We start from the raw sequence: 16,293 nt of genomic DNA, 5'->3' as shown, positions 1-16,293 counted from the left end.
TCTGAAATCTATCCTTATCTGGGGATAAAGTGGCAAGAGAAAAACTCACACAAGCTCAACCTCTATATAGTATAGTTTGTGTGTAGTAGTAGTCGGTGCTCTGCTTAAGCTCACGAAAGATCCATAGAAAGTACAGGCCGACAACTCGACAGCTTCTCCATAGAAAATATTTATTTAAGCATTACAGCAATAACATCATCCAAAATCTGACACGTTTCGGCCTTAGGAGATCATCATGCAGGCCTAAGGCCGAAACACGTCAGCATTTTTGGATGATGTTATTGCTGTAATGCTTAAATATTTTCTATGGAAAAGCTGTTGAGTTGCCGGCCTGTACTTTCTACATATCTGGGGATAGTACTGCATTAAGGCATTATCCCCTGCCATGACAATTGGGCCTTTTGCCACCTGGAGCACCTGTGCCATCACTGTATCCCACAACGCAATTGTACACAGTGGCGGTACGTAAATCGCCACAAATGTGTGGGGGGTTTTATCTATGATGAGGATCACTATTACAAATCTTCCAAAGGGGTCCGTCACAACATCCTCCAGGGTACATAGTAAGGATTTTGTTACCAAAACGGATACTCCTCTTGCATAATTAATTTGAGTAAGTGGAATGAAATGCATATTTTACAAATGCCCTCTGAAGAGCCATAGTTTTAGAGCCTACCAGATGCGTTTCCTGTAGGAACATTATATGAGGATTATGCTTCTGAATATAGTTAACCACAGCCCCAGAATGATTTACCCCCCCTTCATGACCACAGGAATTTTGCGATACGGCACTGCGTTGCTTTAACTGACAACTTTGCGGTCGTGCGACGTTGCACGCAAACAAAATTGACGTCCTTTTTTCCTACAAATAGAGATTTCTTTTGGTGGTATTTGATCATCTCTGCGGTTTTTATTTTTTTGCGCTATAAACAAAAAAAGCGACAATTTTAAATAAAAAAAACAAAATTTATTTTGTACTTTTTTCTATAATAAATATCCCCAATTTTTTTTTTTTTATAAAAGCGTTTTTTTTTTCTCAATTTAGGCCGATATGTATTCTTCTACACATTTGGTAATAAAAATCTCAAAAATCGTATATTGATTGGTTTGCGCTAAAGTTATAGCGTCTACAAAATAGGGGATAGATTTAAGCCATTTTTATTATTATTTTTTCTTTTGCTAGTAATGGCAGCAATCTGCGAATATTATCGAGTCTGTGATATTGGGGCAGACACATCGGACACTTTTGACACATTTTTGAAAAGAATTTACAATTATACAGCGATCAAAAATTCACTGATTACTGTATAAATGTCACTGGCAAAGAAGGGGTTAACACCAGGGGGCGATCAAGGGGTTAAATGTGTTCCCTAGTGTGTATTCTAACTGTAGGGGGAGGGGACTGACTAGAGGAGGAGACAGATCGTGGTTCCTAGCTATTAGGAACTCATGATCTGTCACTCCTCACACAACAGAACAGGCACACATGTCCCTATTCTGCCTCTCGTGTCTGCGATCGCTCGTGGCCGGCGGTCATCGCGATCGTCGGCCACGACCACCGGCACCCCCGCAGTGCAGTGGGTGTGTGCAAGCCTGCTATTATGCTTAAAGGAGCCGACGTATAGCTACGACGGCTCGCGGGATTGTGCCGACCTGCCGCCGCAAGCGGTTAAAGGCGAATGCCCTTTTAATTCTGGAGTTAAGGCCTCTTACATTCCAGGACCAAAGTTTAAGAATATTTAGTGTTGGTGTCATAGGGAAAAAATTTTATATTATGGGGCCCGCCATAGCGGGGCAATGGCAGAGGGCTCCTCTGGAGCACAGACAGAACATATAACATCCCACTAGTTACACACAATAGCAGTCATTGTCAACTTAACATAGGTAGCTGCATAGTTAGAAAGCGGAATATCATCAGCTTGAAAAACATAAAAAGGGAAAAAAAAAAAAAAGGGAAACTTGAGTCCCCAACTTAAAAAAAAAAGTGATCCAGAACATAGGAACAAAAACCCCCCTTCCTGCCCACAGTCCCCAACATACTACAGGCCTCTTTCCCCAAACAATCACATCAATGTCAGAGTCCTTTCTTATCCAGCTGGATAGAAAGGGCAAGGGTGATAACTTGGTGAACTGCTGAGCAAACTGCGAACGGCTTGATAGAAGAATTATTCATTGCAGCCAGACAACAGTGCATTATTATTAATCAAGAGCCTCTATTCATAGGTATGGCACTCTAGGAGACTTTAAAAGTTCCAAACAAGGGACCAGTAGGGATTCCTGCAGCACATTGCCTCTCATGTCAAGCACTACTCAGTGACTCCAGCCATCTGTTAGCGTCTTTAGGAAAGGTAAAGAATTGCACTTTTCCCTTATGGATCACTCTAAGCTTTGCTGGATATAACATACTGTATTGTATGGTAACTGCAGGCTTTGCTTCACACTCTGGAACGCTGCTCTTTGCTTCTGCGTAGCCGCTGAAAAATCTGGGAAAATAGTTATCGATTATTATTGTAGTGTAATTCCTGTATATTGGGAGCTTTATGAAGTATAGTTTCTTTGTCCCTGAAGTATAGGAAACAGGCCAGCATGGGTCTGGGAAACCGACCTGGCGGTGGGGCTCTCAGCGGGACACCCGATGCGCCTTCTCAATAGCAAGCAAGTGGGAAAAGGAATCAGCTCCAAAGGTTTGTTTAATCCAGGTCATTAGGAATTCCTTCGGGCGTTTCCCCTTCGTGTAGTGCAGGAAACATAGGTTGTTCCTGCATAGCCTGTCTTCGATATCTCCAAACTTGGATTCCTGGGACTTGTGGTCCACAGCCACCTCCCTGACTGTCACCATGAGCGGTGTCAAATCATCCTCATCCACACTGATGTGGTGTTCGGTTGCGGTGACTTGGTTCCTAATTTTGTGTACATGATCTTTTAGCAGGGCAAAGTCCACCCGAATGGTTTCTATTTGGTTTGACTGGGACACATGGCAGCTTTTAATGGTCCCCATGATTTGAGGCAGCGATGGCTCTCCTACCTGGGAGCCTGAGCCTGTGGACTCCTCATCAGAGGGTGGGACCAGGATTGCCAAGGGGTCCATAGCATCCATCCAGCCTGCTTCGCCCTCTGCGAAGGGCTGGTCATCAGCAGCAGATGCATGCGGGCCTCTCTTCCAGGTGTCGGGCCCCATCTTGCCCGGTCTCGTGGGCAAAAAGAGCAAGCCTTTCCGTGGGCGACGGGTCCATGCTTAGCCCGTATTTGACCATGATCGCGTGCGCTGGGTGTTCCCTGACCCGTCTATGCGGTTGCCTTAAAGAAAGTTCCGTATATGGCTGCATAGGGTAATGAAAGATTTCAGCTCGATCCAGAGCTCAGAAGAAACGCTGCTCACATACCAGAAGTCGACACTCCTCCCCAGTGAAATATCATCTTTGATGTATAACAAAGTCTGATGTGGGTGAAGATGGGACTTGTGAATCGTGAAACACATTTCCTTCACTGAGGCAAAGAGCAGGGCTTATTACGCGTGTGAGATTTTTGATGTCTTGCAACGTTTGCTTTCTGTGAAAAACATTTTCCACACTCGGGACAGGAATACGGCTTCTCTCCTGTGTGAGATCTTTCATGTCTAACAAGGTCCGCTTTCTGAGTAAAACTTTTCTCACATTCAGGACAAGAATAGGATTTCCCCTCCCTACGGGATCCTTGATGTTTAACAAGGTCTATATTTTTTGAAGAATGTTTCCTGCGTTTAGAGATGGAATTTGGCGTCTTATGTATTTGAGATCTTTGATGTCTATCAAGGTTTGATTTCTTTGAAAAACATTTCTTACACTCAGGACAAGAATACGGCTTCTCACCTGTGTGACACATTTGATGTCTATCAAGGTTTGATTTCTGTGAAAAACATTTCCCGCACTTAGGACAGGAATACGGCTTCTCCCCAGTGTGAGATCTTTGATGTTTAACAAGGTCTGCTTTCTGAGAAAAACGTTTTCTGCATTCAGGACAGGAATATTTTCTTAATGTTTTCTTTGAACAACCTTTCCCAGCCTCAGAATGCAGATTCTGATGTGTGTGAAGATGGGATACCTGTGTAAAACATTTCCCACACACAGGACAGGCATAGGGCTTCTCCCCCGTGTGGATCCTCTGATGTCTGCGAAGATCGGACTTGGCTGAAAAACCTTTATCGCACTCAGGACAGGAAACCAGCTTCTCCCCTGTGTGAGATCTTTGATGTATAATGAAATCTGATTTCTGTATATAACTTTTCACACATTTGGAGCAGGAATATGGCTTCTTTCCTGTGTGAGACATTTGATGTCTAACAAGGACTGATTTCTGTGAAAAACTTTTACCACACTCAGAACAGAAATGCGGTTTCTCCCCTGTGTGAATCCTCTGATGTCTTTCAAGTCTGGACTTCTCTGAAAAACATTTACTGCACTCAGGGCAGGAATACAGGTCTATCCCCGTGTGAAACTTCTGATGTACGTAAAGATGGGATGCCTGTGAAAAAGATTTATCACATTCAGGACAGGAAAACGGCTTTTCACCTGTGTGAGTCATCTCATGCCTATAAAGGTTAGCCTTCTCTGAAAAATGTTTCCCACACTCAGAGCAAGAAAAAGGCTTCTCCCCCGTGTGAGCTCTTTGATGTACAGCAAGTCCTGTTTTTCGTGCAAACGATTTCCCACACTCAGCACAGGAATACAGTTTTTTTCCTTCGTGAGTCCTCTGATGATCGCGAAGATGGGATACCTGTGAAAAAGATCTCCCACACTCAGAACAAAAATACGGTTTCTCCCCCGTGTGAATCCTCTGATGTATGGAAAGTTTGGACTTCAGTGCAAAACATTTCCCACACTCAGAGCAGGGATACGGCTTCTCTCCTGTGTGAGATCTTTGATGCACAAGTAGTTCTGATTTCCATGTAAAAGATTTCTCACACTCTGAACAGGGGTACGCCATTTTTCCCTTGTGAGACGTCTGATGTTTGTGAAGATGGAACAGTTGTGAAAAACATTTCTTGCACTTGGTACAGGAATACTGCTTCTTGCCCCTATGGGATCTGTAATGTATGACGAGTTCTGATTTTTCAGGAAAACTTTTTCTGCATTTAGAACATGAATGAAGCTTCCCACCTGTGTGAGATCTCTGATGTACAGTAAGACTTGATTTAGAGCTAAAACTTTCCCCATATTCCAGACAGGAAAATGTCACCTCCGCCTGAATTCTGGCATCATCCCTCACAGTACGAGGTTGCTCAGAGTCAGAGGGAGTTGATGGTCCATCCAAACTCTGAAGTCCACCATCCATAGCTGAGCTTGTTGTCTTTTCTCCTGCACAATCTCTTGTGATGTCTTCATCTTCCATTTCACAGCTTAGAGATAAAGTGATACGATCGTTTGAGGGTTCCTCGATGATGTGTCCTGGAAAAACAAGATCAATAGATACAAGATGGTTAGTTTACTTAAAGTGGTTGTATTGTCAATTTTGGGACTTACCTGAAGGTAAAAAAAAATATCTCCTAAACCTGTAAGTTTTAGGAGATATTCCTCTTGCAATGCGCCGCTGACTGCAGCGGCGCATGCGCACAGGGGATTCTCGGCTGAAAGTCCGGCAGACGCCGGACCCTGCCGGGAAGAAATCTCCCGCGCGCATGCGCGGGAGTGACGATATCACAGCTCCGGTCACTCACAGCGCCGGAGCCGCGATACCCGGAAGAAACGCAGAGGGAACATGTCAGCTCCCTCGGCGTGGATCGGGCCAGGTTCTAAGGTAAGTATTTCATAATGAGCTAGTATGCGGTGCATACTAGCTCATTATGCCTTTTCCTTCAGCGGGTATACAACCGCTTTAAATCAATATTCCATTTGGATCAGGTTGACAGATGTTCTTTGTGAATGTCCCAACAAGATGGGACTTCCCCTCGTCCGTAAAAGGGCCCTTGTTCTTCCTCCGGGATCACTTCTACATTTACACAGCCTCGTAATATGAGCAGGAACCAATGAGGACTGGGAGGTGCATGCTCTTTACACAACCACAAGTCCCACTTGTCCCCCCTTTCTTTCTATACAATTTACCCGGGATGGAAGCATGCCATTGCTACTTGGTACTGCAGCAGGTCACTTCTCTTAAATCTATATAATTTGGGTGGAAGACACCTGCTCCTTTGGTGACCATGCTGCACAATTATTCATTATCCTTATCCTTAGTAAATATTCGTTTGTATGTATATCCCTATTCATTTATAATCCCAGTTTTGGGTTCATAAACCTGTGGCTTGAAACTATTCATATATGTGTTTCCATCAGTTATTGAGAACTTTTTTAATATTATTTTTTCCAGTTTTGTTTTTCCTGGAATTTATCCATCAATCAATTGAACATATGGGCTGTTTTTGCTGGGTATGTTGCAGTAATTTTTCCGGGGTTGCGATGCGCTCTGCTCCCTCCCTACCTCCCTTTATGGATCACAAGGGGTGGTGGGGTTCGATCTCAGCGCATCGGCGCCATGCATAAATGGGCCCCTCGAGTGGTGTCAATAGACACTGCAAGGTGGGAGTCTATTGTTTGTTTTAGTGTTTTTTTTTTTTTTGTTCTGTCTTTCCACCTGATGCTGCAGCTAAGATGGATGGGCACCAACTGAGGTATGGATTATCCTCAGCTGTGAGTGTTCCCTCATCTTCTCACAGCTGCAAAAGACATCGTGCATGACGCTGGCAGGGATCTGCCCAGGGCCTGGGGTATATGAGCTGGGACAGACAGACAGTTCACTCCTCCACTGCGCTCCACTAGGAAGAGATCACTCCTTAACTCTACATATGGGTAATAGAGTTTTATTCATGGTTTTTTTGTTTTTTTTGTTTCGTTTTTCTTCTCTCCTTTTTGCACATACATTGTTTCATTCAGAGCACTGCACATATTTTTTTACACATTTGAATTGGATGATTTTGTATTTCCCCATCATCCATTCCCACTTATTCAACACACATTTAGTCTTCTCCTATTTCCCAATCATTTGTGTATATCTTATTCACACACACTTTTCAGTAATTAGCTATATTCATTCAATACGTTCAATCCAACACTCAGTGTCCTGCTTTTGGGGGTTTTTTTTGTTTTTTTTTGTGACCCATCACACTTTTCTTTTTCGCAGATTTGGTTAACACACATATACATTTAGTACCTAGTGGACCTGTGTTGAGGATGTCTGTTTCGGGTTCCCCCTGGCCTGCCCCCTGACATTGTTGGGGGATGGTCTGAGCCCTGCCTCAACCCCGGATGAGACGGTTATAATCTCAGCTCTAACAGTTCCCATTGCTGGAAGTTCTGCCCAATTCTTGGGCTATTTTGTAAGTCACTTTATCAATTAAGTGGACCAATTTGATACTCTCTCTATTTAACTGAGGTTCCACCTATATTAATATTTGTCATATTTATTTGCTTTTCTAGTAAAAACATGCATCCCACCCCTGATGACTGGCAAGAAGCCAAGAAACGTGTCAGGTTCTCAAACTAAGGATGCCTACTTAAGCTTATTTTAATCCTTGATAATATCAACTTTTGTCCTATAGAGTTTGTACTCATTCATGTGATTTTATGATTTTTGATTATTAATTTATGTATTTCTGTTATGAACTGCATCCATTTATGTCCATTGATTTGTCTATACTCCAGATTCTCTGATTACTATTATGAAAATATATTGAGTGTATATCTATATTTATATTACTGTACTACCATTGTATGCATTCAGATCATGGACAACCCCTAGGGGTCATTGATTATAAATTAAATCTAAATTATTTTATTCACATGTATTCATACATTGTTATTTTCAATTGACATGCTTCATTTAAAGTCCCACTTGTCCCCCTTTTCTTTCTATACAACCACAAGCCTAGTCACTGGGTCATGTGATCTCTGGTAATGAAAAGGTTCAAAGTTCAGACTTGCAGACCCTCTAGCATAGAACATGTGATGCTAGGCCTAAGGTTCTGGTGACAAGCAGCACTGGAGGGTGTTTGGAGACGTATTTTCTGTTGCAAATGTAAGTGTTTCAGTTTTCTGTGTTCTTCCTTACTTTTCATCCCAACAAGACTCTTAATAAGAGTTTTATGTTAACATCTAGCAATAATTAAGCTCAAAAAAGATATAAACCCGCGCTGTGGAAATAAAAAAGGCATATACTAGGGCTGCTGCTGTAGTGTAAGGGAAGTACCCCAAAAAAGTGACAAAAGGATTTAAACTCAGCGCTGCATCTATAAACTACTAATGTGCATGTATATATACACACTCATCAACAGTGCTTGGTGCCAATATAAATAAAGTGCAATCAATGAAGTTCATCGGATATAAGATCCAAAAACAGAAATATGGTGACACGTTAGAATGTGCTTCCGGTAACTTCCTGTGCCGGTATAGTGCAAATAAAGTGTGATTAAATAAAGTTCATCAAATGTGGAATGTAGAGTTGACAACACATAGGAATATAATTCTGGTGACTTCTTGTGCTCCCTTCCTGGGTCCCCACTCACCAGATGCAGTAGATATAAAAGCCTGTATATCAAGATGACTTCCATTCACCGGAGTAGGTTGGTGTACCATGCCTTTAGGAATAGGCTTTCCTATTCTCCTCCACTAGGTTAGGGTCCTACACACTGGACCTTGCTTGGTGCCTCTCTTGGGTAATTCTCCAGTTGGGGACTTATCCAGATCCTGCAACAACGCCAGAGGGACGTCCTATAACAGGTTATCCAGCAGCTACACCAATACACTTACATTGGTATCTTTTAGAGTCCCATAGTTAGAGGGCCCTACACTATCCATAGACTGGGAGATCCTAAAGCAGGGTCCTACTCTATCCATATCCTAAAGCGGGATCTCCCAGTCTATGGATAGTGTAGGACCCTCTAACCATGGCACTCTAAAAGATACTAATGTGAGAAGTGTATTGGTGCAGCTGCTGGATAACCTGTTATAGGGCATCGCCTTGGCTGTGTTGCAGGATCTGGATAAGTCCACAACTGGAGAATTACCCAAGAGAGGCACCAAGCAAGGTCCAGTGTGTAGGACCCTAACCTAGTGGAGGAGGATAGGAGAGCCTATTCCTAAAGGCACGGTACACCAACCTACTTGGTGAGCAGAAGTCATCTTGATATACAGGCTTTTATATCTACTGCATCTGGTGAGTGGGGACCCAGGAGGGGAGCACAAGAAGTCACCAGAATAATATTCCTATGTGTTGTCAACTCTACATTCCACATTTGATGAACTTTATTTGATCACACTTTATTTGCACTATACCGGCACAGGAAGTTATTGGTAGCACATTCTAACGCGTCACCATATTTCTGTTTTTGGATTTTATATCCAATGAACTTTATTGAATGCAGTCGGTTCACATATGTGCGTGGATGCCATGGTGCGGTTTTAAAGAGTCCTGTGTGATTTTGGATCTGGTTTGGGTGTGATTTCAGGTATAAATTCTACCTGAACTGATGAACAGAACAGCACCAGACTCCCGCACTGAAACCGCAGCCGGTAAGGTGTGAACCCAGCCTTAAGCTGGCTGTGGATGGTGTCAGGTCAGCAGGTGACCATACTGTCTAGGTCTAAAGTTCCAATGCATAAAGTGACAATTGGAACAGACTATGTACACCACAGTTATTCTCCTTGGGGGAGGGGGGGAAGGAATCTGTGGACCCCATAATTTTAAAGCTCTGATAAGCCCCCACCCACAGACCCCCACCACCAGCAAGCCGGGTTTGTGGGGAAGAGGCCCTTGTCCTCTTCAATTTGGGGACAAGGTTCTGAACCAGGGCGGTCTACCAGGAATGGTAGCATGTTAAAAGGTGCATGGTATGGTTCCCGGAAAAGGTGGGTACATGGTTCCCGCTTCCTTTCCCCTCCTGTCAGGCTGCATGCTAGGTTAAGGGTCTGTTATGTATTTTTTGGTGGAACCCATTTTTTTTTTGGATGAGTCCCCCCATTAACACCCAGAACAGACCTTCATCTAAGGTCATAAGGGTCTGGTATAGATTAAAGGATTGCCTAGCTGTTTTTTTATAGACAGTAAATTAAGTGGGTCCATCTGTAGGAAACACACACACTGACTGAATACATTGTTTCTATGTGTTTATCAGATGATGGGGGATCTAGGTGGAGCCTCCGTACTGCTCTCTCCTTTACAATAAAGTCTCCTCTTACCCAGTGATGTGAGGGGCGGCTGATTGTCCATCATGACGTCCTTGTAGAGATCCTTGTGTCCTTCTAAATACTCCCACTCCTCCATGGAGAAATAGACAGTGACATCCTGACACCTTATAGGAACCTGACACACACAATGATACAGTCACCATCCAGACACATCCCTTGTCTGTTACTGGATAATGTCCCAGAATTCCCAGCACCGCTCACCTCTCCTGTCAGCAGCCCCAGCATCTTCTTGATGACTTCTAGAATTTTCTCCATGTCGTGTCTCCCAGGCTTTAGGGAGTCACATGGAGGCACTGTGATGGTCATATGATCTCCTGACTTCGCATGAGGCATTCTCTGTATTGGAAAATAAACAGGAATACCATATTAGAATCCCAAAATCCTCCTCACCTCTCTGTTCAGGTCTGTGTTTTATCAACAGAGAGAACAGTGATGTCATGTGATGTGACCTCCCAGAATCCTCCTCTCCTCTCCGGTCAGGTCTGTGTTTTAATAATAGAGATAAGAGTGATGTCATGTGACCTCCCAGAATCCTCCTCACCTCTCCGGTCAGCAGGTACATGATCTCCAGGGTCAGTTTTAATATCTTCTCAGTCATGTGACATCGGTCGTCATCCTCCATCCTCATTGGTGTGGTCATGTGATCTATGCCGCTTCTGTAAGCGAAGAATTATCTGGACTGGATTGGTTAGGATGAAGATATAAAGGATTTAAAAAGGAGCAATTCCCCCCTATTTAATCACACCCCATTTAAGCCCCTTCCACTTAAGCACAATTTGGCATGACACTACACACCCCATCCCATGCTCCACCCGTGACCCACCCCCATTCTCAGGGCCACTCATTTTCAAAGGTTTCCATTTATCTCCGCTGCCAATCTTTCATTTTTTGTTACAGGAAAATACTTGCCTTGTGTCCCCAAATTTAAAGTCTAATCAAGGTGACTACATACTGTCCTAGCACTGGTCAGTTTCTCAGACACTACACTTTTTAATTTTCATTGCTAGAAAACCCCTTCTTCATCTCTCCCAATTTGGGCCTCTTTTATTTGCTGTCCTGCTGCTGGACAGTTTCTACACAACCATTCCTGAGGGCTATTGCTGGAATATTTTGGAAGAACTGTGGGGGAATAGGTGGTGTGGGCAATGCAGGGGGTGTGAAGTGTTTTTGTGCACTTGTTTTTGTCTTTTTTGTATCTTTTATGATGCAGTGTGGGGTGTGATTGAATGCGTTTCTGCTGTTTTGATTGCACTGTGTATTTCATAGTTTCATAGTTAGTAAGGTTGAATAAAAACACCAGTCCATCCAGTTCAACCTGAATGAGTGTTTACAATTGTCCCTTTCCCTGTACATTGCACACTCACATCTGTCCCTACCCTCAAGGATCCCACAGTCAAATGTGTTTTTATACAGACAGTTGCAGGCTGCCCATGATGGGAAGGGGTTAATTGTGTCTAGACTCTTTCCTGGGTTTTCTTAGTCCTGCCCCCTGCTGTAAACTACATACATGCCAGGGAAGGGCTCTCTTCCACATGGGATTTTCAGAGGAAGGTACGCTGAAACATGTAGTCCTACTGTAGCATGCGTCTTCCTTCTGGGTCACCCTGATGGGATTCTCCCTGGACTAGAAATCTACTGTTACTGGACTGTTGCTGAATGGATTTTGCTTCTCTGGAAAAAATTAACCTGGCAGCCTCCAATAGTCGGTTTAAGGCTGTGTTTCATGTGTTCTTTTGAACTGTGTTGCTGAAGCTTCAGTTAAGCTGTTAACCAAGGCGCGTAGCAATAGGGGGTCGCAATGGCGACCCGGTGAGGCTGTCACACTAGGTTTTACACATTCAGCTTAGCCCAGAAACTCTGCCGGGACTTCAGCAGGTTTTTGCTGCAATGCTTCACTTTCTTCAGGACCACCGTCTGTGGAAGCTGGCCTTGTACATGGAGCCAAAGCTGCCAAGTTCAGCTGCTCCAGGACCCAAACCTGCTCTTACTTTAGGGCAGGGAGAAAGTCTGCATGGGGCAGCTGGAGTGGGAGGAGGGCAGGTCAATGGGTCAGCTCCGGAGGACTGCTTCATGGACAGAGGTCTATGGACAGGGACAGATCCTGGGAAGGAACTGCTCTACAGGGATGGGGGGACAGCAGGGTGACAGGAGCAGAACCGAGATACAACTACAGGGAACCTCTCCCAAATATATAAATGTTGCCATGACAGTTGGCTGTACTATATATCCTATATACAGACTGATATATATTCTTTGTGTACATGGCTAAAGTGGGCGGTGCCCAACTATATACACATGGGCAGAGCTTGAGCGGTCACAGTGGCATTACCACCCATGCTTCAGTGGGCCTGTGTGGCCTCCTGTAAAATTATGCTTTACACTGTGTCCATGGGCAGGGCTTGAGGGGTCTCAGGGGCTGCAATCCTGCCCATGCTCCAGGGCGCCCATGCCGCCTCTCTGTCACCTTAGGTTTTACACTGTGTTGTTGGGGAAAAAGCACTTGCCAAGTCATCCTGCACAGGTAATTGAGTAAACTCAGAGGGCCTGGGAGTAGGCAACTGTGTAAACCAAGAGGGCCCGGGCGTGGGTAATTGAGTAAACCAAGAGGGCATGGGTGTAGGTAATAGAATAACCTAAGAGGGCCCGGGCATGGGTAATTGAGTAAACTAAGAGGGCACGGGTGTAAGTAATAGAGTAAACTAAGAGGGCCCGGGCGTGGGTAATTGAGTAAACACACAGGGCCTGGGAGTAGGTAATTGAGTAAACACAGAGCCTAGGCGTAGGTAATTAAGTAAACTCAGAGGGTCCGGGCCCTCTGAGTTTTTGATTGTACCTGCAGGGTGACGTGTTAAGTGCTTTTTCCAAGTGGCGCACTCTCTGGTCAGACCCCCAGTACAACCCCTCTCTTCCTGACCAACTGGGCACATGCACACAAGGAGGGGGCAGGCAGGATACACTTTGAGTTGCTGGGTGAAAGTGGTGGGCTTGTATGTGAATCTGGAAGTCAGAGGGTCCCAGCCGAGCCCTCCGAGGTTCCTCTTTTACATACAAACCCACCACTTTCGCCCGACAGCTCAGAGTGTGGCCTGCCTGTCCCCCTTGTGTGCATGTGCCGGTTGGGCAGGGAGAGAGGGGTTGTACTGGGCTCTAGGTGACCTTGTCCTGGCCCTTCCAGGAGATACAGGAGGCTGAAGCAAGAAAGAAGAAATGTGTTCCAGGAGCGAAGTTGTCAGCAGGGAATGTCTGGGACTGAGGGCTTGTAAGAACATAGTCAGTTGGACATGCACATGGGTAAGTTCAGGCTGCAGGTAGAGACATGGCCAGCAAACAGGCAAAGGATTGGTCCAGGCGGCAGACAGAAACATGGTCGATAAACAGGCCAGGGTCAGTACAGGTGGCAAACAGGACCAACAATGCACTGGTGTGACGGGGATTAGGAACACTGTTGCTGGCTACACTGGTCTGGTGACAATGGGACTGGTGGCAGTGATCCAGAAAACTGTGACCGGCTGCATTATTAGGGCTTTTTTTAAGCGCAAGATGTGTGTGTGGGCATAAAATCTTGCAGTTGAACTGCGGGTTCACCATGCTGCGACCACAATGCTTTGCAGCTATGGCAGGAATTATACCCCCAGTACCCATGCCGATCGTGACACATTTAAGTTAATGGTGGTGCTTGTGTGGGGTGTAAGGAGTTAAAGCAGGTGGTGAGGAGGTAATAAAATATCTCCTCACCACCTGTCAAATGTTTTTTGGAGAGCGATCAAACCACGAATACTCTTCAGAGAACATCGCACATGTGAACAAGTCAAGCTGACTTAAGAGTGACTCTGTGACCTGTGTGGCAGTGATCAGGGACACTGTGACCTGTGTGGAAGTGATCAGGGACAATATGACTGATGTGATGGTGATCAGGGACAATATGACTGGCGTGGTAGTGATCAGGGACACTGGGACTGGCGTGGTAGTGATCAGGGACACTGGGACTGGCGTGGTAGTGATCAGGGACACTGGGACTGGCGTGGTAGTGATCAGGGACACTGGGACTGGCGTGGTAGTGATCAGGGACACTGGGACTGGCGTGGTAGTGATCAGGGACACTGGGACTGGCGTGGTAGTGATCAGGGACACTGGGACTGGCGTGGTAGTGATCAGGGACACTGGGACTGGCGTGGTAGTGATCAGGGACACTGGGACTGGCGTGGTAGTGATCAGGGACACTGGGACTGGCGTGGTAGTGATCAGGGACACTGGGACTGGCGTGGTAGTGATCAGGGACACTGGGACTGGCGTGGTAGTGATCAGGGACACTGGGACTTGCGATCAGGGACACTGGGACTGGTGATCAGGGACACTGGGACTGGTGATCAGGGACACTGGGACTGGTGATCAGGGACACTGGTGATCAGGGACACTGGGACTGATGTGGTAGGGATCAGGGACACTGGGACTGGTGTGGCAGGGATCAGGGACACTGTGACTGGTGCAGGTTCTTTTTTTAACATTCGGAGCCCATTGACTTTAATGGGGTTCAGGACTTGTTATGTTCTGCGGACCCATCTTGATTCGAACCCAGGACAGGGCAGTTCATCTCATCTGCAGTGGGAAGGTGACTAAAGTGACCATGTGTCCCCGGATTGCCTGGGACAGTCCCGCAATTAGCAGGTCTGTCCTGGGTCCCGGGCACCTTCATTCCGGGACAATAGTGTCCCGGAATGATACGGGCAGAACAAGCAAAGCCCGCCATAGCACTGGTGCTCATTCCGCCTCCACCTTATACTCTACTTGCCACTGATTGCTAGAGCCGCCTGGTGTCTAGCACCCAGTGACGTCATGGCTGCGACTCCCTGCTCCGTATTCAAAGCAGAGGAGTTTGAGGAAAACACAGAAAGCGCCACTTGAGTGTAGTATTTTAAAACACGGTTTAATGACAAGATACACACTAACAATCACAGGATAGAGATGAAAACAGGCTCATCAGTAGATGGGGTCATCCGGGCCTCTCCTAGCATCCAACAATGGCACCCACGCATTGCTGGGCTGGCAGAGGATCCGCTGCACATCCTGTGGCCACCAGGAAGTCGGCCGGAACTAGCGTGGAACGCAGGGAAGTGATGTCATGGTAAGCATCCAGGAGAGCTGTACCGATCAGATAGACAGGCAGACACAGAGCTTCAGCTTCTTCTATAGGCCTAAAGTGGCAGTGCTATCGTAGTGCTTTCATAGCACTGCCACTTTAGGCCTGTAGAAGGAGCTCTGAACGTGTAGCCTGCCTGTCTGATCAGTACAGCTCTCCCGGATGCCTCCCGTGACATCCCTTCCCTGCATTTAACGCTGCTTCTGGCCGACTTCCTGGTGGCCATAGGACATGCAGTGGATCCTATGCCATCCCAGCAATGCCAGGGTGCCATTGTTGGACGGTAGGAGAGACCTGAATGACACCATCTACAACGATGAGACCGTTTTTATCTCTATCCTGTGAGTGTTATCATGTATTAAATACTACACTCAAGTGGCGCTTCCTCTGTTTTCATCTTTCTCATCCCAAATTACAAAGTTGGCTTTCTCTGAGGACAGCTGCTGCCACTAGCCGCAAATCACTGACTCTATAGGGACTTATGGACTATATACGATTACCCATTTATACGTTTACAGTTGCCTTTTGCGCTTACAGTTATCGATTCCAAAGCAGAGGAGTTAACTTCCTCCTCCACCATGCTGGACGACCACCCACCTCCTCTATCTTCTGGCAAGTGACACTGCATCTGGGCCAGGTCAGTAGATGGCCCAACTCCCGACATCTCCAAAAACCAGGCTGGAGTCTCTGCTACTTCACCTCCATGGAGATCTCTACTGGGCACCTGACCCTTCACAGCACGGAGCAGCCGGCACCAGCGATGTTCCTGATCACACAGCGAGTGTTATTGTGGTAGGGAGGAGCGGGTGTGGAGTGGGACACAGTTCTATAGAGCAGCCTGATCAATGGATGGATGAGCCTGTGCCAGAACTTTATCCACCACCTCAAGCTCTTGCCCTCCGCTCCCCACTGTCACTTGTAAACACAAAAGTCTTCTGTGTT

The 16,293-nt window shown here is 45.8% G+C and overlaps 1 protein-coding gene across 1 annotated transcript in view; it reads right to left on the bottom strand.

Moving 5' to 3' along the window:
• Positions 1-314: 314 nt before the first annotated feature.
• Positions 315-16,293, bottom strand: part of LOC143989276 (uncharacterized) — a 78,804-nt gene continuing 62,825 nt past the window's right edge. Inside the window, exon 9 of the mRNA XM_077489351.1 lies at positions 315-4,985. Within this exon, the coding sequence (XP_077345477.1) occupies positions 3,484-4,985 (1,502 nt within the window). The 3' untranslated portion in view covers positions 315-3,483. The remainder of the gene's footprint in view (positions 4,986-16,293) is intronic.

Source organism: Lithobates pipiens, unplaced genomic scaffold, assembly GCF_037356315.1.
Source record: "Lithobates pipiens isolate NorthernLeopardFrog02 unplaced genomic scaffold, aLitPip1_a1.2 Scaffold_18, whole genome shotgun sequence".
In the NCBI taxonomy this organism is placed as follows: domain Eukaryota; kingdom Metazoa; phylum Chordata; class Amphibia; order Anura; family Ranidae; genus Lithobates; species Lithobates pipiens.
Note: the sequence above shows the minus strand (reverse complement) of the source record. Positions and strands in the feature narration are given on the sequence as shown.